The sequence below is a fragment of the Podarcis vaucheri genome, assembly GCF_965113315.1.
Source record: "Podarcis vaucheri genome assembly, chromosome: 7".
Taxonomy (NCBI): Eukaryota; Metazoa; Chordata; class Lepidosauria; order Squamata; family Lacertidae; genus Podarcis; species Podarcis vaucheri.
In genome coordinates, this window is record NC_138765.1 from 62,489,349 (window position 1) to 62,514,659 (window position 25,311).

The 25,311-nt window shown below is 46.6% G+C and overlaps 1 protein-coding gene across 1 annotated transcript; it reads left to right on the forward strand.

Annotated features, from left to right (window-relative positions):
- The first annotated feature begins 1,775 nt into the window (after nucleotides 1-1,775).
- Nucleotides 1,776-25,234, forward strand: SHCBP1 (SHC binding and spindle associated 1). Its single transcript, XM_082232913.1, has 13 exons — nucleotides 1,776-2,161; nucleotides 4,193-4,378; nucleotides 5,841-5,956; nucleotides 6,826-7,037; nucleotides 7,691-7,783; nucleotides 12,269-12,502; nucleotides 13,641-13,809; nucleotides 14,559-14,679; nucleotides 19,610-19,741; nucleotides 21,817-21,935; nucleotides 22,403-22,489; nucleotides 23,457-23,607; nucleotides 24,308-25,234. Exons 1-13 carry the CDS (start codon nucleotides 1,897-1,899, stop codon nucleotides 24,625-24,627), a joined length of 2,205 nt encoding a protein of 734 aa, XP_082089039.1. The 5' UTR covers nucleotides 1,776-1,896; the 3' UTR covers nucleotides 24,628-25,234.
- Nucleotides 25,235-25,311: the final 77 nt, after the last annotated feature.

Sequence of the window (25,311 nt, forward strand, 5' to 3'; positions counted from 1 at the left end):
TTTATTGCATTGTCTTATGTTTCACTTTGTACGTATGTTACAGATGGGTAGCCGTGTTGGTCTGCCATAGTCAAAATAAAAAAAATTCTTCCTGTAGCACCTTAAAGACCAACTAAGTTAGTTCTTGGTATAAGCTTTCGTGTGCATGCACACTTCTTCAGGTATCTGAAGAAGTGTGCATGCACACGAAAGCTTATACCAAGAACTAACTTAGTTGGTCTTTAAGGTGCTACAGGAAGAAATTTTTTTATTTGTACGTATGTGTATTCATATTGTTGTACCCAACCCTGCTCCCTGTTTGGCTGGACATAGGAGAGCTCTGCTGTTGCACCAATCTAAACCACCATCCTGTCTCCCCAATGACCAACCAGTTGCCCATTTGGGAATCCCGCAAGCGGAACCTGAGCGCAACAGCAACTCTCCCCACTTGTGATTCTCAGCAATTGGGATTTGGAGGCACATACTGCCGCTCAAAGCAGAGGTAGTAGAGACATCGCGGCTAGAAGCCACTGAAAAACGTATGTCTTTTAATTAAAAAAAATTTTTTTTTGAAAATTTTATTGAATAATACAAGAATATCAAATCAAATTTCAAACATATCCATATACACATAATTGTTTACATATTTGCCAAACAAAGACTATAGAAAAAGATAAAGAAAAAAGAAAAAAGGAATAAAAAATACTTTCCATAAACAATAATACCAAATTTGTACTTACACACATTACAAAATACAAATCTTAGTTAAAATATTTTAAAAGACTTCCACCGCCTAAACCACTTTTATTATCTAGTTCACCTTAACTCTGTTCTTCACTTCCTTCCCTTAAGTTCTTCCCTAATCCATTAGATCTTTGTATTCTTTATAGTCCTCACAAGGTTAATCTAAACACAACCAAATTTTCGTGGTTGAGCCCTGTTTATGTAAATATTCATTTAAACAACCCCACTGTTTCTGTACCATAGTTTTGGGTTTTTGCCTTATTAAGTCTGTCAATTTAGCTAACTCCAGGTACTCACATAGTTTACTTAACCATTCTCTTTTTGTTGGGTTATTATTTTCTTTCCAGTGGCCGGCTATCAGTATTCTTGCTGCTGTTGTTGCGTATAAAAATATATTGATTTTGTCTTTAGGGATATCTTTACTCAAGATTCCTATGTCTTAAGAGCAGTGCTGGATTTACGAATAAGCTAAAGAAGCTATAGCTTAGGGCCCCAAAAAATTTAAAGGGAAAATACCCTGGATGTACATTTCCAAAATATAAGATAAAAAACAAATAAAATAAAACCTACATCATTTTAAGTTAGAGCTTAATAATTATTTCACTATTAATATACTTCTTCTTAATTGTATTTCGGTTCAACAATTACTTTGATAAAATACATATTTTGTTATATGCAAATAGCTTTAGATACCTATTAGGTCCATAAATTACCATATAGCATATATGCAACACAAAAAACAGCGACAATTTGTTGTTGACAAAGGACAGCTGGACATATAAAGAGCCCCATTACATTCAGTAGCTGAGGGCCACATCAAACTGAAATCAAGGCCCTGCTTAAGAGAGATTTCAGAGCTGTCTCTCTGCACTTTTCTTCTCAACCTTCCATTACTTCCTTTCCCCCGCCCACTTCGAACGCTGGGACACCGCCCTGAAGTCTCAACGTTCCAAAACTCCCCCGCTGCCAGCGCACCGATTGGCTCCCGCGACGTTCCGAGTCTCCCCTTTCGGCCAATCCGAGCTCTCCCGCGCCGTTACGCAGAGGAAGACGGTGAGCTCATTGCCCGGGAAGGTTTGAAATTTACAAGGAAAGGCTTGTTTGGCCGCTTGGCGCTGTCGTTGAGGGTTGAAGTTGCGGGGACCCAGGCCGGGTTGAAGGAGAAGGGGGACGATGGCTGATCCGGCGCCCGAATCGTTGACGCCGCCGCCGCCGCTGGAAGAGGCAGCGATGGAGACAGAGGCCTCGGATGCCCCAGCGAGAGGGGAGGAAGCGAATGAGAACGGACCAGGCGAGACGGTGAAGGGCGCTGTGATACTGGAGACGGAAGCAGGAGAAACGGAAGAAGGGCGTGATGGACGGGGAGAGGAGTCCCTGGAGCCCGCGCCAAATGCCAGCATTTCTGAGCCACAGGAAGAACCAGAAAACCTTAAACTAGGTAAACAAGTGGTTTGTTTGTTTGTTTGTTTGTTTACCTTCTGCCTCCTTTAACAAATCTCATTATTGCGTACTTGTTTTAAATCCTATAACTGACATTGGGGTTTTTGTTTTCCAAACTAAGCTGTATTACAAAAGTACAATATGGATCACAGTGTAACTATAAGTTTATGCCACTCCCTCTATGAACAGTTTTCCAGGATTCAAATTACATTTGTTTGAAACACAATCCATTCTATGAGTAGGATTAAGTATCTGGTTAATATCTTTGTTCTACTACAATACAGTGGTACCTCGGGTTACATATGCTTCAGGTTACATGCGCTTCAGGTTACAGACTCCGCTAACCCAGAAATATTACCTTGGGTTAAGAACTTTGCTTCAGGATGAGAACAGAAATCGTGCAGTGGCAGCGCAGAGGCAGCAGGAGGCCCCATTAGCTAAAGTGGTGCTTCAGGTTAAGAACAGTTTCAGGTTAAGAACAGACCTCCAGAACAAATTAAGAACGTAACCAGAGGTACCACTGTATCTAGTTCTAATTCCCCCCCTTTACAGTGTTCATTGTTTCCCATAACGTATAACCAAAACAAATGATGCCTTTAGTTAACTCCACATTTCATTTTATTAATCCAACCCTTCTTCAGTTGATCCTGTTTTCCATTTAAAAAGACCAAACCATTTTATCTGTAGTTGGAGCTGACGTTGGTTACCATTTTTTACATTTTCCATGCCATTGTTCCTTCCAAAGAACTTGGCTTGGTGCAAATCCTGTTGTTGTTTTTTTTGTAACAACCACCTTCTTAGGTAGGTTAACCTGAGAGGCTGATGCCGTGACCCCTCTGAACAAAACCTCTTTTCCTAAACATAACGCTGTCAGCAAAACCTACTGTGTGAATGTATTTGGAATACTGTGTACACTTCTGATTGGCTCACCTCAGAATAGTATAAATGTAGACTTGGAAAAAGTTAAGAAAAGGGTAAGCAAAATGGTCAAAAAGATGAAGTGACTCCTCTATGACTGAAGTTTGCAGCGTTGGGGATTTTTTAGTTTTGAGAGCAGGTGAGTAAGAGCTGACATGATAGAAGTTTATAAAATTATGTGTGTGTGTGTGTGTGTGTGTGTATAGTGGTACCTCGGGTTACATACGCTTCAGGTTACAGACTCCAGAAATATTACCTTGGGTTAAGAACTTTGCTTCAGGATGAGAACAGAAATCGTGCAGCGGCGGTGCAGCGGCAGCAGGAGGCCCCTTAGCTAAAGTGGTGCTTCAGCTTAAGAACAGTTTCAGGTTAAGAACAGACCTCCAGAACGAATTAAGTTCTTAACCTGAGGTACCACTGTATATATACTTTTCTGTCTCATGAAACTCTAGAACTTGTGGGCACCCAATGAAGCTGAATGTTGGAAGATTCAGCACAGATAAAATAATTTCTTTATGAAGCACGTGGTTAAAGTGTGGTGCTTGTTCCACAGGAGGTGGTGATGGCCAACTTGGATAGTTTTAAAAGGGGATTGGACATATTTATGAAGTAGGCTATTGCTAGCTATAATTGTTATCTTCTACCCCACCCCCCACGGTCATGCCTCTGAATACTAGTGGCTGGGAGTTGCAGGAGGGCAGAGTGTCCCTGTGCTCCTGGCCAGCTTGCAGGCTTCCCATTGTGGCCACTGTGAGAACAGGATGCTGGACTAGATGGGCCACTGGCCTGATCCAGCCAGGGCTCTTCATATGTCCTTACACTGGGACCTCTGAATCTGAAGGAATACTTCTTCCCATATGAAGCCAACAAGGCCTTAAAACCAGCAACATCTGGAGCACAGCTGGGTCCCTACCTGGGAATTAGGCCTTGCACTTTAGTAGAAAGACATTATGGGTGTGCTAAAAGCGACCAGTGTTTAATGCATCACAATTTTTTATATATGGAACTGCAAAATATTTAAGTAGCATGTTTTTTTTAAAAAAAGGCTTCATCTGATGTGTTCAAGAATAAATCAGTTGGATGTATGATTTTTCTCTCTCTCTGGTCTAAGACGAGGGCAAAGGCGGAGAAAGCGATAGTGAATGCAGCAGCTGCAGCGATTATGGGAGTCATGGCAAGCCAGGGACATCTTTGCAAAGGCTCGTGCCAGAGAGGAATGCCCTCTTCCCAGACACTTTCCAGACAAACAACCTCCTGTTCTATGAGCGCTTTAAGACCTATCAGGACTACATGTTGGGTGAGTAGCCTCTTGGTTTCCGAGGCTGTGCTCTTGATATCAGGGTTCCAGATTTATTTACGGTTTCTGTATTTGTCAATTTACTTACACCTTGCCTGTTTCAGGTGCAAACCTTCACAAGGTGGCTTACAGAACGACCAATAAATGAATAAGTATAAGCATGAAAACCGATGAGTTAAAACAGCAGCAGCTAAAACATTACATCGGGATGGTCAATAAAGCCAGGCAGAACAACAGCGAGTCTGTTTTAAAATGAGGGTTGTGCGGGGGTTGAATTCTGTTTATTGCCATTTCAGCACAGATTAATATCACCATTAAGCAAGTTCAAACCTGCGTCTGAGTTAACTACAGGCCAGGGATTCTACCAGCTGAGCCTTTCCCCCCTTTAAAATCCGGCTGGGATTCAGGCGCCATTTCTGAGCTGCAAATCACCCAGTGATTCACCAGTAGATTCCAACCTCTTATCATCTCTCTGCCCAAATGGAAACTATAGCCCATTGTTGCAAGCCTTGTCTCCTAGGAGGTATTTGTGTGGGTTTGCAGCAGATTGTGAGCCCCTTCTAGTTTCTGCAAGGTCTGTGCTGCTCAAATTCTTGCAGCTAGCGAAAGGGGGTTGGGGACTTGCAGCTTCTCCATATTTCATTGTCTCCAACCCTGCTCAGCCCAAGCCAGCATGGCCAGTGGTCAGGGAAGATGGGAGCTGGAGTCCTGCAGCACTTGCAATGCCTTGGGTTCCCTAACCCTGGCCTGTTGGCTTCCTTAATGTTGCCCAGTAACAATTGAACAGTTCTCATTATATCTCTTTGTGCATTGAAAGTGCTCACATAAAGTAGTAATAATAATAATAATAATAATAATAATAATAATAATAAGTTTCCCCAGCCACCCTGGGCAGCTCCCAATCGAGTGTTAAAAACAATACAGCATTAAATATTAAAAACTTCCCTAAACAGGGCTGCCTTCAGATGTCTTTTAAAGATAGGATAGCTGCTTATTTCCTTCACATCTGAAGGGAGGGCGTTCCACAGGGCGGGCGCCACTACCGAGAAGGCCCTCTGTCTGGTTCCCTGTAACCTCACTTCTTGCAATGAGGGAACTGCCAGAAGGCCCTCGGCGCTGGATCTCAGTGTCTGGGCAGAACGATGGGGGTGGAGACGCTCCTTCAGGTATACAGGACCGAGGCCATTTAGGGCTTTAAAGGTCAGCACCAACACTTTGAATTGTGCTCGGAAACGTACTGGGAGCCAATGCAGATCTCTCAGGACCAGTGTTATGTGGTCCCGGTGGCCACTCCCAGTCACCAGTCTAGCTGCCGCGTTCTGGATTAATTGCAGCTTCCGGGTGACTCCTTTTCATTTGTTTTCGGTCTGCTCTGCTCACAAACCCATTCAGGGCATTGCCTGTGTCTTTTCTGATGCGTGGATGTGTGTAATCTCCCCTCCCCAACCCATTTGATTTCCAGCTGACTGCAAAGCCTCAGAGGTCCAAGAATTCACAGCATCGTATTTGGAGAAGGTCCTTGAGCCGTCTGGGTGGCAGGCGGTGTGGCGCACCAGCGTGTTTGAGGTCCTGGTTGAAGTAAGTGCCGCTGGGCAGCCCAGAGGCTTGGTTCCACGTGAACCATTGACAAGAGCTGTGTGTTTAGATGCTCGCCTTGTTCCAGGGGGATTGCTTTCGTTGCATGACCCAATGTGCAATATAATAACAAAATAAAAATTCAAAACACTATTACTTGCACGTTTACTCAAAATCCAGTGAAAACTGTTTCATTTAATTAATTAGGCACCATTGATGATTTTGATCCAGTGGTACCAGCTTTTCACAGTCTCTTTTTAAATAATATTTTTTCCATATAGAAAATTACATTTGTTAACAATTATATACCAATACCTCCAGCATCGCCCTGCAGTCCCCTTGCCTCTTAGCACCCTCAGTTGGCAATACCACCCCTGTTGGGAGCTACTGTTTTTAACAGGGTGTTTTAATTGTTGTAATCCGCCCTGGGATGTTACGGTGAAGGACGAGGTATTAGAATCATAGAATTGTGGAGTTGCTCTGGGGTCCTCAAGTCCATCCCATTTTAGCACATGAGTTGCAGCTAAAGCATCCCGGACAGGTGGCCACCCAGTCTCTGTTTGGAAACCTCCAACAAAAGAGAGTCCACTTTCTGAGGGTGTCCGTTCCACTACCAAAAGCAGATCTCGGCGTCCAAAATTCCTTCCAAATGTTTAGTCGGAATTCTCGTAACTTGAATCCAGTGATTTGAGTCCTACCCTCCTCCGGAGCAGCAGAAAACAAGCTGCTTGTTATTAATTAATAGTAATATTAATACTATTCTTATTACATTGAGTTTTTTGGGAGGGTCCTTGAAGCCATCCTCCTGCCTCCAAATGGCGCTGCGCAGACCATGAAGGTGCCTCTTCTTGCCTCTCTTTTTAACACAACAGGTTTTTGATGTGGATTACTCTGCTCTGAAGGCGGTGGTGCACCTCTGTGACCCTTTCCTGTGTGAGACTCGCGGGGGCGATGCCTTCACTCAGGAGTGTATCCAGGAGCTTTTAGAAGTGAAGGGGCAGCGGCTGCCGTTGCGGGAGTTGTGGGTTGTCTTTGACGAGTCGGGGGAATTTGACCACACTGCACTGGCAGTCGAGCACGTCAGGTAAGATTACGTGGCCTGCCTATGCTGGGGACCCGCTCGCCCATGGCTTGGCCTAGACCCAACATGATAGACATTTATGAAAGAGAGAGAGAGAGAAGTTTTCTCTCTCGTAACGCTAGAACTCATGGACATGTAATGAAGCTGAATGTTGGAAGATTCAGGGCAGGCAAAAGAAAGCACCTTTTCATGCATTACTGTATTTTAATATTTTGTTGGAAGCTGCCCAGAGTGGCTGGGGAAGCCCAGCCAGATGGGCGGGGTATAAATAATAAATTATTATTATTGTTGTTGTTGGGCAGGGTATAAATAATAAATTGTTGTTGTTGTTGTTGTTGTTGTTATTAAACTGTGGAACTCAATGCCACAGGAGGATGTGGCATTGGATGGCTTTAAAAGAGGATTGGGCAAATTTATGGAATAAAGTTCTTCCAAAGGCTGCTACCCAAGATGGCTATGCCCTGCCTCCATGGTCAAAGGCACCAATGCTTCTGAATGCCAGTTGCTGGGAACCACAGAAGTATTTTTATCCAGCTTTCCCATAGGCATCTGGTCGGCCACTGTGAGAAGAGGATACGGGGCTAGATGGGCCACTGTCTTGATCCAGCAGGCTCTTCCTTGACATCCTTAACACTTCCCCCTTTTTGATTTTGAAGGTTTTTCTACAAGCACCTCTGGCGGAGCTGGGATGAAGAGGACGACGACGACTTCGATTATTTTGGCAGATGTGTTGAACCTCGGCTCAGGCTGTAAGTACCTCTTGAAAACATTTCTGAGCTTGGGAGTTGACTAAACAGCTTCCACTCCCAACTCCAAAGGAGTTATGTTGTATTGCAGATGTGCTGGTGGCAGTGAATCTTCCCACATAGTTTTGGCGCAGAGTTGGTGTCCTGGCTGGGAATGTCCAGTTACTTGGGCAACAAACCCGCTTGCAGTGCAGCTCCTGTGAGGGAAGGGGAAGTTGTCAGCTTGACTGAGTGTGAAACCTTGTTGGCGAGGATGGAGAACTGGAAAGGTCCCAAGAAGCATTTGGGGTTAAGAGGCAAGAAAAGGGTGCAGAGGAGGAACACCTAGGAAGTGTATGTGGAGAATGAGGCGAGGCTTGAAGAGATGGGGAATTGAGTTGAGAGGTTAACTGGAGAGCGAGCTCTGAAGAAACGTCAGCACAATACTGGGGCCTGGGGCCACCCAATGAAGGTGAATAGGAGAAGCTTACAGGACATGTAAGAAGAAATACTTTTGGTCAGTGCTTAGTTGGACTATGTAATTCACTGCCGCAACACTTAGAGATGCCTCCAATAGACACCAGACAGATTGGTGGAGGAAAATGCTGTCGATGACTATATACTAGTCATGATGGCTGTATACTAGGGCTGCACATTGGTTTTGTGTGTACCCCGAATGACAAGGCAAATCGGGGTGATTTGGGTCAGACTCTCACGCTTCTGAGTCAGATAGCACAATTAGCAAGCTGTCTCAAATTGCATCATGGACTGTCTAAGCTTCTGAGCCGTTCTGTGGCTTTGGCTGCCTCAAAACGTAAACACACAACTCCCTGACCCCTCCACTTTAGTTCTGAAAACATTGCTGTGGAATGAAAAGGAATCTTGGGGATAGTTCTAGGGGTGTTTTCTAAAATATATCCCGTGCATGGGGTCACTTTACCTCTAGGTGGTGCTATAACACCAACAGTAGGATTTTATAGGCAAGAAGAGGCGCTTTGAGGAGTTCTGTCCAAATTAAAATAAAATTGGGCGTTCTGAGTTTCCCTTCAGTGGCCCAGGGCTGTATGATAGATTTAAAACAGGGTTGTATCCCCTTTCTACCCCCTCTTTTTTTTTTTTGCTAAGCCCATCTTAAAAATTACCCACTTCCCCACATGCTTCTTGCTTCACAACTCTCTTTTGCTCGGAAAGATTTTACTGTTCCATTTCTGTTGCACCTCTCCCCCCCCCCCCCGAATCTCAAAGTGGCATAGACCTCTCCATTTCACCCTCACAACAACCCTGTGAGGTATGTATGTTAGGCTGTGAGGGTTGGTGACCGGCCCAAGGTCACCCAGTGATGTTTGTAGCAGAGGAGGAGTTCTGAACCCTGGTCTCCCAGGTCCTAGTCCAGCAACTCTAACCACTGCATCACACTGGCTCCAAAGTATCGCAGGTCATATTACGAACCCAAAGTATCAAATGTGGTGACAGTAATAATAATACAACAAAGCAACACCACCACAAACTGGCTTATAAGTATACAGTGGTACCTCGGGTTAAGTACTTAATTCGTTCTGGAGGTCTGTTCTTAACCTGAAACTGTTCTTAACCTGAAGCACCACTTTAGTTAATGGGGCCTCCTGCTGCCGCTGTGCCTCCAGAGCACGATTTCTGTTCTTATCCTGAAGCACTGTTTCTGGGTTAGCGGAGTCTGTAACCTGAAGCGTATGTAACCTGAAGTGTATGTAACCCGAGGTACCACTGTAAAACCATATTTACTAGAATAATAGCTAGAATAGACTTGTAACCATTCAAACAACAAACATGCTAAGGTGCCATGTGCAAGACAAAGCCCGGAGATACTGTAAACCAGTGTTTCCCAACCTTTTTTGGGCAAAGGCACACTTGTTTCATGAAAAAAATCTCGAGGCACACCACCATTACAGCCCCGTGACGTCAGCACGCAGCGTCACGCCGGGAGGGACATGAATTGCTAGCAAATTACATAATCACCTCCTTGAGGGCTGGCTCATCTTCTCCGAAGGCAGAACCCCATTAATTAACAGCACAGACTCACACCATAGCCAAGACGAGGGGGGAAAACCTCAGTCATGCACAGTCATGCACATGTGGGGGCTAAATGAGGACGAAGACCGGGCAGAGAGCAGGGTTCAAATCACCCCACCTGGCCAGGACAATCCCTGGGTGCTCCCTTGGGCCACTCACCTGACCCACCTCGCAGGGCTGTTGTTGCGAGGATAACACGGGGAGAACCACGCACGCCCCCGGGAGCTCCTTGGAGGAGAAAGCGGGCGATGAATGCAATGCACGAAATATATGAGAGGCGACCAGGTTTTGCAGGTGAGGGGCCCCCGCCAGCCTCCGCTTCCAACACCCGGCGCAACGACGCCGAAGTTTCCCCCCGGGCTCGGCTCGGGGAGCAGCGCTGCTCCCCCCCGGCTCCCCTTCGCCCTCCCGGCTCTCTCTGCCGCCCACTGGGGACCCCCCTCACCTGCCAAGTCCAGAGCGCCGGTGGAAGTTGCATGCATGCATGCAGGGCGCCGCGTTGCCATTGCATTGCACTGCACTCCATGCAATGCCTGCACGCATGCATTGCCTTGCAAGCCCGCCAAGGGGTCTCCCCGCGGTCCGATGCGTCCCCTCCGGCGCGGATGCAGCATTGCAAAAATAAAAAAACCCCGACGCAGCCCTACCTGGGGGGCAGCCTCCGCCTCCGCCGCTCCGCCTCCGCGGGGATCCCCGGGCTCCATCCTGCCGCCCGATCTCCGCGGGGGCGCAGGCAGGCTGCGCGGGGTCTGCGCAGAAGAGCCCCTGCCCGCCCAGCCGCCACCACTGCGCTCATTCCATGGCCGGGAGAAGAGCGCTTCAAACAAAACGCCCGGCCCGCCAGGCCACGCTGGGAAACGTAGTTTGCGCACCCCGCGCGGGCGCGGAGCACAAGGGCGAGGGGACTACGGATCCCGGCAGCCCCCGCGCCAGGGACGGAGGGGGAGAGGCCGGGTGCAGGGATGGAGGGACGGGTGGGCGAGCGAGTAAGTGAGTGGCAGCCACCAAGCCTTGGCCGAGAGCCAGGAAGGGCCTCCCCGGAGGAGGAGGAGGGAGGCGCAGAGCGGGAGGGAGGGAGGGAACCCCAGGGGTCATCTAGTGACGGCGCCCCAAACGAAAATTTGACTTTTAAAAAAAATCTTTCGAATTTTTTAATTTTTCCCGCGGCACACCAGGCAACATCTCGCGGCACACTAGTGTGCCGCGGAACAGTGGTTGGGAAACACTGCTGTAAACATGGAGTAAATAAATATACAACTGTATCTCCAGTCTTTGTTTTGCACATGGCACCTTAGCATGTTTGTTGTTTGAATGGTTACAAGTCTAACTCTATTCTAGCTATTATTCTAGCAAATTTGGTTTTTATTCTAGCTATTATTCTAGCAAATTTGGTTTTATATTTATAAGCCAGTTTGCGGTGGTGTTGTTTTGTTATATCATATTATGAACCCAGCCTTAAGAAGAACGGCTGAGGCAGCTGGGTATATTTAGCCTGGAGAAGCATGAGTGGTGATATGATAGCCCTCTTCAGGTATCTGAAGGGCTGTCATGTGGAAGATGGAGGAAGCTTGTTTTCCTCTGCTCTGGAAGGCAGAATCTGAACCAGTGAATTCAAATGACAAGAAAGGAGAGCCTGACTGAGCATGAGGAAGAACTTTCTGACTGTAAGAGCTGTTCGGCCATGGAGCAGCCTCCCTTGGCAGGCGGTGAGCAATCCATCCCTGGAGATTTTTAAACAGGGGTTGGATGGCCACTGTCAGATGGCTGTTGCGGTTGCTCGAGAGTAACCAGGCAGGACTCCAACCTGTCTTTTACAGGCTTTATTTTGGTGCAAACTATTTACAGTGAAGAGCGTCATAAGTTCATGTCTGGCTCAATCGCTAGCAGAATCCGGGAGTGGTCTTTTTTTTTGGACCTCCCCCAACATAAAAGTTTCATTACTCCCAACCGTTTCCACCCCTCCCTGCTCCTCAGACTACTGCGCAGGATGGGCGATGGCAAAGGTGAGCTTCCCTCCTCTCCGGCTTGCTCAGGAGCGACGTTAAGGCTCTTACTAGCATCCTCTGGTCCTTGCACCTCTTCTCCACTAGAGGTGGGGCTTTCCTCCTCCCCGGAAGAGGAACTGCTTCGCAAGATTTTCGGAGGCTCTCTGTAACACAACTGCCCTTCTATTTCTTGCCTCTGAGCCGATGGCACTTCCCTGGCAGCCACCTGTCAGGGAGTCATTAGCTGTGATTTCTGCATTGCAGAGGGTTGGACTAGATGACCCTTCGGTGTCCCTTCCAACCCTAGATTTTTATGATTCTAAGGTGCAACTAGACTCTGGGTTGTAGTCCCCCCCCCCCCAGCAGACTACCCTGGCTGTTCCACCTGGAATTTCTTTATTCTGGCTTCCTTCATGCAATGTTTGATTCTTGTGCCTCTTCCCCCAATCGATGATGTCCGAATTTTGAATTCCAGGTACTATGACATTGCTGAAGATCGTGTCCCTTCCGCGCTGGTGGCGGACTACCACAGCCTCCTCTCCCAGTGTGAAGAGCTCTACCGCAGGTTTCTAGTCCTCAGGAACAGCCTCGCAAGTAGCGATTCCGACACGGAAGCAGAGAACGTCTCTGTGGTGGAAGGGATGAAACTCTACAACAGGATAGAGCACCTGAAACAAAAGTTAAAGCTGATTGAAAACCCTCTTTTGAGGTAATGCATTTTTATTTTAATTGAAAAGATTTATTTATTTTTTACTGCCTTTTGATTAAAAAAATAGCAACAACGCAGTAGGGCTTAGTGACCAGGGTTGCATTTGGGATCTTGGAAGATCTTTTCTTTCTGGATTCAGTCCAACCATGGATCAATCTGGGTGGCTTTGCCCAGTCTTGGGGACAAGACAGACAATATTTTAAAGATGTGATTGCATGTTTAATCTATCCCCCCATTTTTTAAAAGTAGCTTGTGTGTGAGGGTGGGTTGGATAAGCTATCAGGACCATGGGGAGGGGGCTTTCTTTCCCACACTGTCTTCCATTCTGGTGGGATACTGGTATAATGGCCACATTCCTCCAAGAACAAGTAACTGCTTGGAAGTGGGAGTCTAAAACGGATTAGATAAATTCATGGAGAATAAGGCTTGCAGTGGCCGCTTGCCGTGAAGGCTATGCTTCACCTCCATAATCAGAGGCCGTCATGTTTCTGAATCCCAGTTGCTGGAAGCTACAAGTGGAGACAGTGCCCTTGTGCTCAAATCCTGCTTGCTGGTTTTCCCACAGGCATCTGGTAGGCAACTACAGCGGTACCTCGGGTTAAGTACTTAATCCGTTCCGGAGGTCCGTACTTAACCTGAAACTGTTCTTAACCTGAAGCACCACTTTAGCTAATGGGGCCTCCTGCTGCCGTTGCGCCGCCAGAGCATGATTTCTGTTCTCATCCTGAAGCAAAGTTCTTAACCTGAAGCACTATTTCTGGGCTAGCGGAGTCTGTAACCTGAAGCGTATGTAACCCGAGGTACCACTGTATGAGAACAGGATGCTGGACTAGAAGGGCCCCCTTTGGCCTGATCCTGCAGGTTCTTCTTCCCATCAGTCAACAATGGCACCAGGTTCTCATGGTGCCATTGTTGACTGATGGGAATTGTAGTGCCTCACATAGGCTACCCATGGGTTAATCCTGAACTCTACCTTCCCCCACATACTATAGTCCTGACCCTGATTTTTGTGTGGGTGGTGTGGGGTGTGTCCCCTCTATTTTTACAAGAGAAAATATGTTCTGTACAATTATTCATTTGTCTGTAACGTCCATCTAGGAACTGAATGTGCTTAAGGAACATTCTCTCTTTTTTGCAGGTATGTGTTTGGCTACCAGAAGCATGCTCGCCTCCAGGCGAGGGGAGTGCGCCCCTCGGGCGCCACCATCACCCATATTGTGTCTGCCACCATGATGTCAAGCCTGCTGCAGTGTCTGCTCAGGGACAAATTTTCTCCAGAGTCTTGTAATGAAGAAATGGAAATACAGGTACGGTGGTCCAGGGTTGTTTGGTTTGTTGTTGTTTGCCTGGATCATAGAATTGTAGAGTTGGAAGGGACCCTGAGGATCATTCAGTGCAGGAATATGCAAACCCAAATGGGGATTGAACCTGCAGCCGTGGCGTTATCTGCACCGTGCTCTAACCAACTGAGCTATCCAGGCTGAAAACATTGCTGTAGGGAAGCAGCGCTTTCTTGACATACGGGGAAGTTGCAGTTGGAAGCGGTGACTGCATGCTGTAGGCTGTCCATCCATGAATTTACATTATTTATTGCAGAATTAAAATTTCTGGAAAGAGACAGAGTCTTTAGGTAGCTGCCAATGTTCCTAGACTACAACTCCCATTATTCCCAGCCAGCATGGCTGATGGGAGCTGTAGTCCATCAACAACATCTCAAGGCCACCAGGTTGGTGAAGGCTGGAGCATGGCGTTGACTTGGTCAGGCATCTTCCCATTTTCATGCAATTTCCCCTGGTAATAGGTTGGTGGAGAGAACCTTGATGTGGCCTTCCAGCTTTTGCTGGACTACCCCTCCCATTGTCCTTGGCCCTTCCCATTGGAAATGGTGGGAGTTGGAGTTCCACATCATATGAGTGGCCAAAGCTTCCCCACCACCGCCACAATGTCCTGGGCACGTGTCCTCTAAAACTGTGAAGACCTGGAATGGAGAGAAGGTCTGAGTCCTCTCCCAGCACCTGAACATTGCTTTTGATGGTATCTCTTTCCTCTTCCTCAGTTCCACAGCGACCCGCTGTCTGCTATGAACGCCTGCTATGCAGGGGACAGGATTGTGGTTTGCCCTGGTCACTACATTGTGGAGGGCACCTTGTGTGTCGCCGACAGCATTGAACTGGAAGGTTAGAGCTTGTGTTTGTTAAAAGTCTTGGTGGGTTTTCCTTCTTCTCTATGAAACCAGGAGTGGGGGAACCTGGACTCCAACTCCCATCAGCCTCAGCCTATATGGGCAGCTATATGGGACTTCAATCCCAGGAGAAATTGGGTAGGGAGAAGTATTATTTCTTGTTTTTTCCTGAAACTAAAACTCGCGGACATTCAACGAAGGTTCAGGACAGATAAAGGAAAGGAAGGACTTATTTATGAAGTAAATAGTTTAACTGTGGAACTCAGTCCCATAGGAGGCAGTTATGGCCACCGACTTAAAGGTAAAGGGATCCCTGACCATTGGGTCCAATCGTGGCCGACTCTGGGTTTGTGGCGCTCATCTCGCTTTACTGGCTGAGGGAGCCGGCGTACAGCTTCCAGGTCATGTGGCCAGCATGACTAAGCCACTTCTGGCGAACCAGAGCAGCACACGGAAACGCCGTTTACCTTCCCACTGGAGTGGTACCTATTTATCTACTTGCACTTTGAGGTGCCACCGACTTAGTCAAATTCATGGAGGAGGAGAGGGCGATTGATGGCTACGCGCCATGATGGCTTGGTTCCACCTCTACAGTTGGCTTCTGAATACCAGTGGCTGGAAACCACAGGAGGGAAGGGGGATCTTGTCCTGGAATCCTCCTTCTGGATTTCCCACAGGCACCAGGTTGGCCACCGTGAGATCAGGATTCTGGACTAGATGGGCCATTGTCCTGCAGGATCTTCTTATGTGAGCCAGATATTGGCCCTCAAAGGGGTGGGAGAGGAGACTGTACAGTGGGGCTTACACATGTGTAGGTCTTTATGTGGAGCAGCTGTCTAACATGTTCTGCACATCATGGAGGAAGGGGCATGTATGAGGGAGCAGCACCCCTTTCCGGCTAAGTCAGTGGGCCTGTCCCCTTGTTCTGTACAGAAATTTAATAGATAAAATATAGGAAGAAACCCGTGTTCTATAGAAATGTGTATATATAAAAGCTATGGCGATCAGTCAATCCTCTTAGCTCTGTTGCTATTCCTTCATGTTCTGATATTTCACTGGCACCGGCTGGACTTTCTGAAGCTTATCTCCATAGCAAGCCACCCTCATCCAGCAATATGGGTCCAAAATGAAATGCTTATTTATTTGTAAAAACGTTTGTATACCGCTGTGTCATTAAAATAACCAAAACAGTTTACAGTGTTAAAAACATAAAATTAAAACTAAAAACAAACATCAATTAACCATGGTGGAGGGATGTATCCTTAATTGCCTGCATAGGCCTGGTGGAATAGGAAAAAGTTTTCAGTGGGCATTTAAAAGTTGGCACAGAAGTTCTAGTGGCAGAGAGTTCCACAGGACTGGACTGATGGCACTAAAGGCTTGGTTCCTTGTTGTCAAACGAGCCTTGCCAACTCATGCTCCTGCAGGTGATTTCCCTGACTGAGCTTGGATATAAAAGGGTTCATTCAAGCAGTGCTGGAAAGGCTTCTGTCTTGTTTTGGAGAAACAGATACAAACCCCTTTTTGTTTCTACCCTGTAACTCTCTCCCTGGACTTTCTACACTGCGGACAACTCCACCTCCCTTAAGTTTGCAAAAAGAACCTGGGGTCTGCTGTGCGGTTGTTAGCATAATAGGCTGTACGTTGCTGTGGGGCTTATGTTGCAGTCACTATCTTTCTCTTGTCAAAAGTCTTTAGTGGAAAAAGAGCCGTGGGTTTAATTTCCTGCTGTTCAGACTCTTCTTTCCACCCCCCCCTCTTTCCGGCCTCCTTTAAAAACAACAAAAAACCCAACATTTTTTGCTTCCTTTATTTTTATGACAATGATTTTCTTTTTCTCCCAGTCTTTCTCAGATGTTTGATTTATATAGATATGCATGCCAGTGTGTGGTACCCCTGCAGGACAGAGGCTTTCAATAAATTTCTTTATCAGTAGGAGTGAGAATAAGATGGCTCGGGAACTCGGGGTGGTATTTATGACAAATCGCATCCTATCAAGAGAGGTCAGGCGAATGTGAGCAAGCAAATTAAAGCGTACTAGACCAGACATCGCCACAAGCTTTTAAGGAACAAAAGCCGACATCTAGTTTATTCATCGAGTCGACGCTTCTGATTGAACAAGTGCCAGGAAGTCTTATTGCTTGTCGTTTGATAGATCTGCTTTTTCCTTTTTTGGAAGCTGTGAAAAATAAAAGCGCTGGGTGGCATTTTAGCAACGTGGTCTGTTAATGATGTTGGATGGGTGTTAATGATAAGGGAGGAGTCTCTCTCTCTCTCTCTCTCTGTGTGTGTGTGTGTGTCTGTCTGTCTGTCTGTCTGTCTGTGTGTTTGTGTTTGTATGGACCAATTTGAGCCATTGAATGTTATTGTTGGTGCATGACATGCAGCAGTACAGTGGCAAATCCAGAAGTCCTTTCCTGATAGTCGTGGCTACATCCCTTCCAATATTATACTTCCTAGAATTATATAACCTTGTAATTATACAAGATAATAACGGGGAATGCATTGCAACGGTCGGTGCAGATCTCCATGTGTTGCCTTGCACCCAGACCTGCAATTTCCTGTGCAGGTACGTGGGCAAATCATCTGGAGTGCTCTAATATCTTCTCTTGAAGTCCTATCATACAGTACAGAACTTGCACACTCCCTTCCCTTGAAATGGAAGCAACTTGTGTTTCCAGTTTCCCCAAGTGCTTAGCTTTGGAGCGTTTGGGAACAACTCCTCTGTGTTCTCCCCTGACTTCTCCAGAGCTGACCCTAGGAGCTGATCCTCGGTGGCTGACTCCGCCTCCTTCGCTCTGATTGGCTCCAGTTAGCCCAGAGGGTGAGAGAACTTATTTTCAGTGGCTAAAAAGCTCTCTTTCCAAGCTGATTGGGTGGCTCTCTAGGACAATGTAGGGCAGGGGGCCCTGCTACAGAAATAGTAACGGGTCTTTAACACACACTCCCAGTGACCCTAGGCCTCTATACTATATGGTAGCATGGACTCCTTTTTGGAAAGGCAGCGGTAGCTTTACTGATAAATTGATCCAAGACTTTTAAAGTGAGCCCACCAACGCATGCTCCTCTCAGCCGCACCAAAAATTGTAGTCAAATGAAAGTATCTGTATCTGTATGTTGATGTTGATGTACGGTACTGGTTCACACTTAATGGGAAACCGTGGATTCCTGCCACATGAATGAGCCTTGGGAAGCCCCTTGGGAAGAAACTGGGAACTGAAGCCACTTAGAATTGTAGAGTTGGAAGGGACCACGAGGGTCATCCAGTCCAGCCCCCTGCCAATGCAGGAATCTTGCCTCTAAAGTGGGTTTCAAACCCATGGCGCTGAGTTTTAAGAGTCTCATGCTCTACCGACTGAGCTATCTCTGCAGCTAACGTCGCTGCTTTGTGCTGACTAGAGTTTGAAGCAAACCACAGTTTCCCAAGTTTGGACTTCAAGGGAAACAGTGATTTAGTTAAAAGTGGGTGTTCCCAATTTCCTCCTTGCTGTGAAAGGAGAGGTGAGGCCAAGACTCATTGGAAGCTTCGTTCACATACTTCACTACAGTTGAACTAGTGGAAGTTTAGCACTTATTTCCGTGTAGATTGCTACGAGAGAGAGAGAGAGAAAAATCCAGTTGCAATTCCATTAACCCAGAAAAGAACCAGGAGCAAAGTGACAAAATTTGGGGTGGTATATCAGCAAATGGTTCTTCCTGGCCATTTCCGTGGGGGAACAGAAGTGTGCATGTGCGGAAAGGGTGGGGGAGTAGTGGCGTGGCCAGTGTTTAGGGTGACTTGCCAGTATATCAGTAAAAAACAACAGCAACCCCACAGTTCTGTGATGCAACAGTTTCTGCAGTGTGAAAGGAATGTTACAAAGGAGCACAGAAGTGCCAGCATCCTAACTGGGAAAATGCTGCAATAAATCCCGTGTCTGAATTCAGCCCTGCTATGGTTCCTAGTGCTTTCTTCATAGAGTTGGAGAACTGTAGAGTTGGAAGGGATTCCAAGGGTCATTTAGTAAAACCCAGAACCACAGCTAAAGAGCTACTTTTTAGAAGATTCCTCCTTGCTGGATGTGGCTTGTGAACAAGAGTTCCTGCACTTTCTTTCTTTTTAATTCCAGGAAGATCTCATGGCTCTCTAATGGCATCGTTATTATCGCTTGCCTTGTTGTTTGTTCTTGCTAGTGACGAGCCATAAATTTTTTTTTTACATGCTCGTAAATTTCTCTTAAGTGCTTCAGACCGAGCGACTGTGGAGAGCTTAGTTAACTCAGCGTTGCAGCCTTAAAAGGGGGGGGGGGGCATTTGTTGTGTATGTCATTTAACTAAATGCCATAGAACTGAGCAGAACGTCCCTCCTAAAATGCAGAAGTGGGTAAGAAGGAAGGTGGTTTATTGTTACTACAAGTATATCCCACCTTTTTCCATGGAGCTCAAGGTGGTAGACGTGATTCTTCTCCTTTGCTGTGTTATCCCCAAAACATACCCAGTGAGGTTGGTTAGTGCTGAGACTTAGTTACTGGACCGAGGCCACTCTCTGAGCTTTGTGGCCAAGAGCAGGATTTGAACCCCAGTCTCCCAGGCCCTAGTCTGATGCTCTAACCACTACAGCACATTGGCTGGTGGTGTGGCTACTACAGGGTGGTCCTAATAATAATGATAATGTTATTATTTATACCCCGCCCATCTGGCTGGGTTTCCCCAGCCAATGTGGGCAGCTTACAGCATATCTAAAAACATAATAAAAACATCAATCGTTAAAAACCTTCCGGTACAGGGCTGCCTTCAGGTGTCTTCTAAAAGTTGCGTAATTCTTTATCTCCTTGACGTCTGAGGGGAGGGTGCCACTACTGAGAAGGCCCTCTGCCTGGTCCCTGGGTTTGTTGCAACCTGCCAAAACTATTCTTTCCTTTTGCCTCCTGAAACATTCTCCGCAGGCTACGGTTTGCCAGACGACATTGTGATAGAGAAACGAGGGAAGGGGGACGCTTTTGTGGAGTGCACCGCCGCGGACGTGAAAATCTCCAGCGTGAAGCTGGTCCAGCACGATGCCGTGGAAGGCATCTTGAGTAAGTACCTTAAGCAGCTTGCCACCTGGCTTTGCCGTGCTACCCCCTAGCCTAGACTGAGGAACTAAGTGGTGGATTGGGCCCCGTCCCTCTTCTGCTGTGCCAACCCTAATAACAGGTGAAATAGACAGTCTAGGACGATTGCCGCAACTTGATCCATGCCTGGATGACTTCTGTTACTGCTCCTGTATGGTGGGATTGAAATACCCCAAGATTTTTCTGCCTTGGTGGCACTGCCAAAGAGGAGAGGGTTGCCTTAACCCAGCAGGCAAGGCTCATGACTTGGCTTGCAAATTGTCCAGGCACCACCCCCATTCTTCATCTGTTTTTTTTCCTTGTTCTTTCCCTTCCTCCTTATCTGAATTTGGGGTGGGGGAGGCCCAGATCTGTAATTCCGCAGACGAGTGCTTCCGAATACCAGTTCCTGTTAGCCACAGGAGGGCAGAGGGCAGTGCTGTTCATGGGCTTCCCATTGGGGAATCTGGCTGGCCACTGTGAGAACAGGATGCTGGACTCAATGAGCCATTGGCCTGATCCAGCAGGCTCTTTTTATGTTCCTAGCCTTTAATGGCAGGGACCCAGTTTAATTCTTAGAAGCATCATATTCCTAACATCATCCCCCCTGTATCTGTTGCATCAAAGCATCACCTATTTGTTCTAATTCAAGTTTCATCTTCTTACCTTTCATCTCTGCTTTCATTAATAACCTAGTTCTGCTGCCACCATTGTGGTTCACCCTCCAGATGTGTTGGGCTGTGACTCCCATCAACCATGCTGGCAGATGTTGTGCTGGCTGTGGCTGATGGGAGTGGACATCCAAAACATTGGGGGGGGGGACCTCGTTGGTGGCTGGTGATCAATGGTCTGTTCCAGAGAGGTGTGTCATAACTTGGATATTTTACCCGCCCACCCCCATCGTTCAATATCAAAAGTTTAATTTTTAAATTTTTGTTCCATAATGGGAATCTGGCACCCCTCCACCCCTATCTGAATTTGACAACAATCTTGTTGGCTCTGCCCTTCTGTCTTTTGGAGCAGGTGATAATTAACACTTCGTCATCGAGAGGTAGATTTGAATAACAAATGTTACATGGGCTAGCAAGACTATTTCAGCACCTTCTACATGTGAAAATATATTCACGCACCATGAAAAGAGAGGGTTCTTGGGCCACTGCTGGAGAGAAGTTACTAACTGAACATCCCTAAAATGTGCTTACGAAGAGTAACTTTTTGTAAAAATTCTGGCTGTCGCAATAAATACTTAATGGCGGGTGGGGAGGAGAAAAATAGAAGGTCCAGAGGCCAAATCTGGCCTGCAAAGGCTTCCTGTTCAGTTCCAGCGTTGCCCCTGCTTCCAAAGGACCTTCTCACCCCACATACACAATTGTTCATTTGTTTAGAAGATTTTCACCTGCCTCTCAATAGGACACTTCTCCAAAGTGGGTAGCGACAACTCAAACCACAAAATGCAATCCAAAAACAACAACAACAAACCACTTGAGAAAACGATTCAGCAGGAAAAGTTTCCAGCAGCTAATAATTGTAGACCCGGTGCAACGTCCAGCATGGCAATATGTCCTGAAAATAAGCCACTGAAATGTTCCCCCTAAAGACGAATCCATCACTCTAGAACTAATGAGTGACAATTTTGCAGTGGACCAGCAACCAAAGGTTATATTGTGAAGAGTTTCTGTTCTTGATGCTTTTGCAAGATACTCCTCTCCGTCCCTCCAACCCCTGGTTCCCCCTTCTCCCGCACAAAAGACACTTGGGTTTTCTGTTGCCTTCTACTGAATCAGGCCACTGCTCCCTCTAGCTCAGGATACTTGATATAGAATGGCAGAGCTCTAGGGTTCAACACAGGGGACATTCCCAGACCTACCTGGATGTGCTGGACATAGAACTTGGAACCTTCTGCATGCAAAGCAGATTCTCTGCCACTGAGCTTCCCCAGGCTTACGTAACTCAAACACCCTAGAATCCCTTGCTTGTGTTTCTTGGGGTTCACCAGGAACCACTTCTAAACCTGGGCTACAGGTGCAGCAGCTCAGAGCGTTCTTCTCCCTCCCACCCAGGTGTCCATCAAGGGAAGACCACCCTGGAGAACTGCGTGTTGCAGTGCGAGACCACAGGGGTGGCGGTGCGAACATCGGCTGAGCTTTCAATGAAAAATTCCGACTTGTACGGTGCTAAGGTAGGAATTGATGCTCTTCTTGCGATTGACAGATGCATTGAAAAGGAAACAAAAGCAGCTTCGGCAGATACGTTCGACGCCGGCTAATCCACTCCTCTTTCAAAAGCACACGTGAGGCGCTTCCTCGGATACGCTGGAAAATTACAGAAATTGCAAGAAGATTACAAACAGTTACTATAAAATAGGTTTGCCCTTTCAAATCAGTTTATCTAGCATTGTGTGATGTTACGTGGCGCTTGCAACGTGTGACAGTGCTTTTGAGCAACTTTTTGTTGTTCTGGTTGGAGCAGAATGCGGACCATGCAAACGCCACCTTCACCAGCCATTGCTCGCCGCATGCGCACTTGAACTGTTGACCAGAGCAAAGTTCATTTGTCGATTATCCAGGAGTCTAGGCCTTATTGATTTCTCCAACAGCCTCTTAGAATTGCCTATTGATTAGCAACATCTCCGCCTCTTAATTGCAGGGTGCCGGTGTAGAAATCTATCCTGGCAGCATGTGTACGTTGATGGGGAACGGCATACACCATTGCAAAGAAGGAATCCTAATAAAAGTGAGTGTCTGAGAAGAACTGGGGTTAGCAGGGCTGCTTCCTATGCTTCTGGTAACATCGGATTGGCAGAGCTGTGCGGGCAGAGAGAAGGGCATAGTTTCATGATCTCTCATTGGTTTGAATGTCTCAGTAAGCTGCACATCATCTGTGGGGAACCTGTGATTCTTCAGATGCAGCTGATCTGGAGTTCCCACCATTGGCCATGCTGGCTGCGGCTGTTGGGAAGATGCAGCCCAAGAACACCTTGGGGGGGGGGGCACCTCAACCCTGCCATAAACTATGACTTAGACTGTGTGACCAAATTGCACCCTTTTTGCTCATCCTGGCTCACTCTAGGAGGAAAGAAGTCACCATCCTTGGCTTAGTGTTATGCTGGAACCTGCTTTTGGTCTCTCCATTGCGGTCATTATTGTCCACTGTGATCTGATGGGGAGGGTCTGCTGATTGGATTACACAGCGCCTGGCTGTGGTCTAGAAGAGGGCCTTCTCTGTAGTGGCACCTACCCTGTGACCTCCCTGTTGGACTGCTGCCACTGGAAGTTAAAAATGTATTTATTTCTTCACATGATTCCCTGGCCATTTTTCCCTTTCTAGTTTCTGGTGTTGATCTTGTTGTCTGTCTTTGATCTGATAGTTGAGTTTTGTTGATTTTGTTCTTATTAAAGATTACCCTACATTTATTATTATTATGGGAACTGATTTGACAATTGTCACAGTAGAGGAAAACAGAGTACAGTTGTACCTTGGATCCCGAATGTCCAACGGGGCTTCCACGGCTTTCTGCAGCCAATTTTTGAAGCCGTGCTTTGGTTTCTGAACATTCTGGAAGTGGAACGGACTTCCGGAACGGATTCCGTTCGACTTCTGAGGTACCACTGTATAAACTTCCTAATAATAAATATATGAAATGAGAAGATTAGCAATCTTACCTTCTGGACTGGACATGTCTCTCACCCTTGGCTTTTAGGACTTTTTGGATGAAAATTATGACGTTCCCAAGATAACAATGGTGAACAATGTAATACATAATAACGAAGGGTATGGAGTGGTCCTGGTGAAGCCCACTGTCAAAGAGAGCGCTCCAGAAAGCTCAGGAGGCACAATCCTAAGTGGCCCAGGTAAGTTGTTAATGAAAGGTAGTTCTGTCTGAGCACCCAGAAACAGCAGGGAACAATGCCTGTGAACTGCTCTGAGGCCTGCGGGTATAGGGCTGTATATAAATTCAATAAATTAATAATAATAATAATAATGCCTGTTCTGAACCCCAGGATAAGAGGAGCCATGCTGGATCAGTCCAGCATCCTGTTTTCACAGTGGCCAACCAGAGACCCCAATGGGAAGCCTGCAAGCAGGCCATGAGCACAGAAGTTCTGGCCTCCTGTGGTTTCCAGCAACTGGCATTCAGGAGCATTGCTGCCTCCAACCATGGAGGCAGACATAGCCATGATGGCTAGTAGCTCTTCCCATGATGAACTGCTTTGCCTTTGGCCAGGTTGATGCATTCAGAGGGGGGCTCTCTTGGCCGTTCCTCCACCCACAGAGCCTTGGGGGGTGGCAGCCTGGGCGAGGACCCTTCTCTGTTGCAGCTCCTAAGCTGTGGAACTCCCCACAGAGGTATGTTTAGCACCTTCATTATACACTTTCAGGAGGATGCTGAAGATGAATCTTTTGTCCCTGGTTTTTTGACACTTGAGGTGTACATTTTCAGGTCCTGTCTTACAGTCAGGATTCAAAGTTTCAAACTGTTTTTAAGAGGTGGTAGTCAATAAAATCAGTTGTACGTAAGGATTCCACTTAATGTCATTGTTTCTGGCTTAGAGCAAGCAAAGGACCTTCATCCCACGGGCGACGCCCACGGCTCCATCCCGGCGTGCGAAGATGTACACCAACAGGTTGGTGGTGGGTGGGAGCCTTGTGGAAGGGCAGGCGTTTCTGAGCACACGGAAGGCAATTCTGAAATCGCCAACGAACTTTCCGCCGCATCTCTCAAGAAGAGCCATCTGCGTAAGAAGAGGCTGAGCAACCTGGGCATCACGGAAGCGGACGACAACCTGATGTCTCAGGAGATGTTTGTGTCCATTGTGGGCAACCACTTCAAGCGAAATGGCAAAGGGAGCTTTGGAACATTTCTCTACTAGATTTCCCTAGTAAAATGGCATCGGAATAATATATAGCCTGGCTGCCGGCTGGCTTGCTACAGAGTAGCTGAAACTGTTGACACCCATCCCTTAAAAATAATTATTATTTGGCTCCATCCTTGCTTGCATGTGATTCCGGTGTATTTATTCTCCTATGCAGCACACCTGTTGCACAACTGAAATTTCTACTCCTTGGTGTGAGTTTTGAACCCAGCACTTGAGAGCAAAAGAAAACATCCTCGTGGAACCTTTTGAATGGATATACTCTCTTTCTGCTTGCTATACATACATACACACATACATACATACATACATACATATCACTTACTGTATTTATTTCTGATAGAAGACACCTTATTAAAAAAGACATTTGAAGCTCCAGCTGCGGGAGGAAGGAGGCTGTTCACAGTACCGTAAAACTGTTGACCTCTTAACCACAGCTGAAAAGAGTGTTTTGCTTCCTACGTAGTAGTGGTGGTCTATTATTTTCAGCTGTTTTTAAATAAAAGCTTTTTTAAAAAATATATTTAGGAAATTGTCCCCCCTCTTTGTTTTGTACAGAGTTCTGTCCCTCCCTTTCAATAAACATTTCCTGTTACACAGCTGATCCATGTGAGCATTCTTAAAATATATTAGGGTGTAGAACTGCAGTGCTTAGATTTAACGGGTGTTAGAAAACTGTGT

Coding starts and splice junctions, on each gene's coding strand:
- SHCBP1 (XM_082232913.1), top strand. CDS start 1,897: ATGGCTGATCCGGCGCCCGAATCGTTGACGCCGCCGCCGCCGCTGGAA. Junction 4,379..5,840: donor CTATCAGGACTACATGTTGG/GTGAGTAGCCTC, acceptor TTTGATTTCCAG/CTGACTGCAAAGCCTCAGAG. Junction 13,810..14,558: donor ATGAAGAAATGGAAATACAG/GTACGGTGGTCC, acceptor CCTCTTCCTCAG/TTCCACAGCGACCCGCTGTC.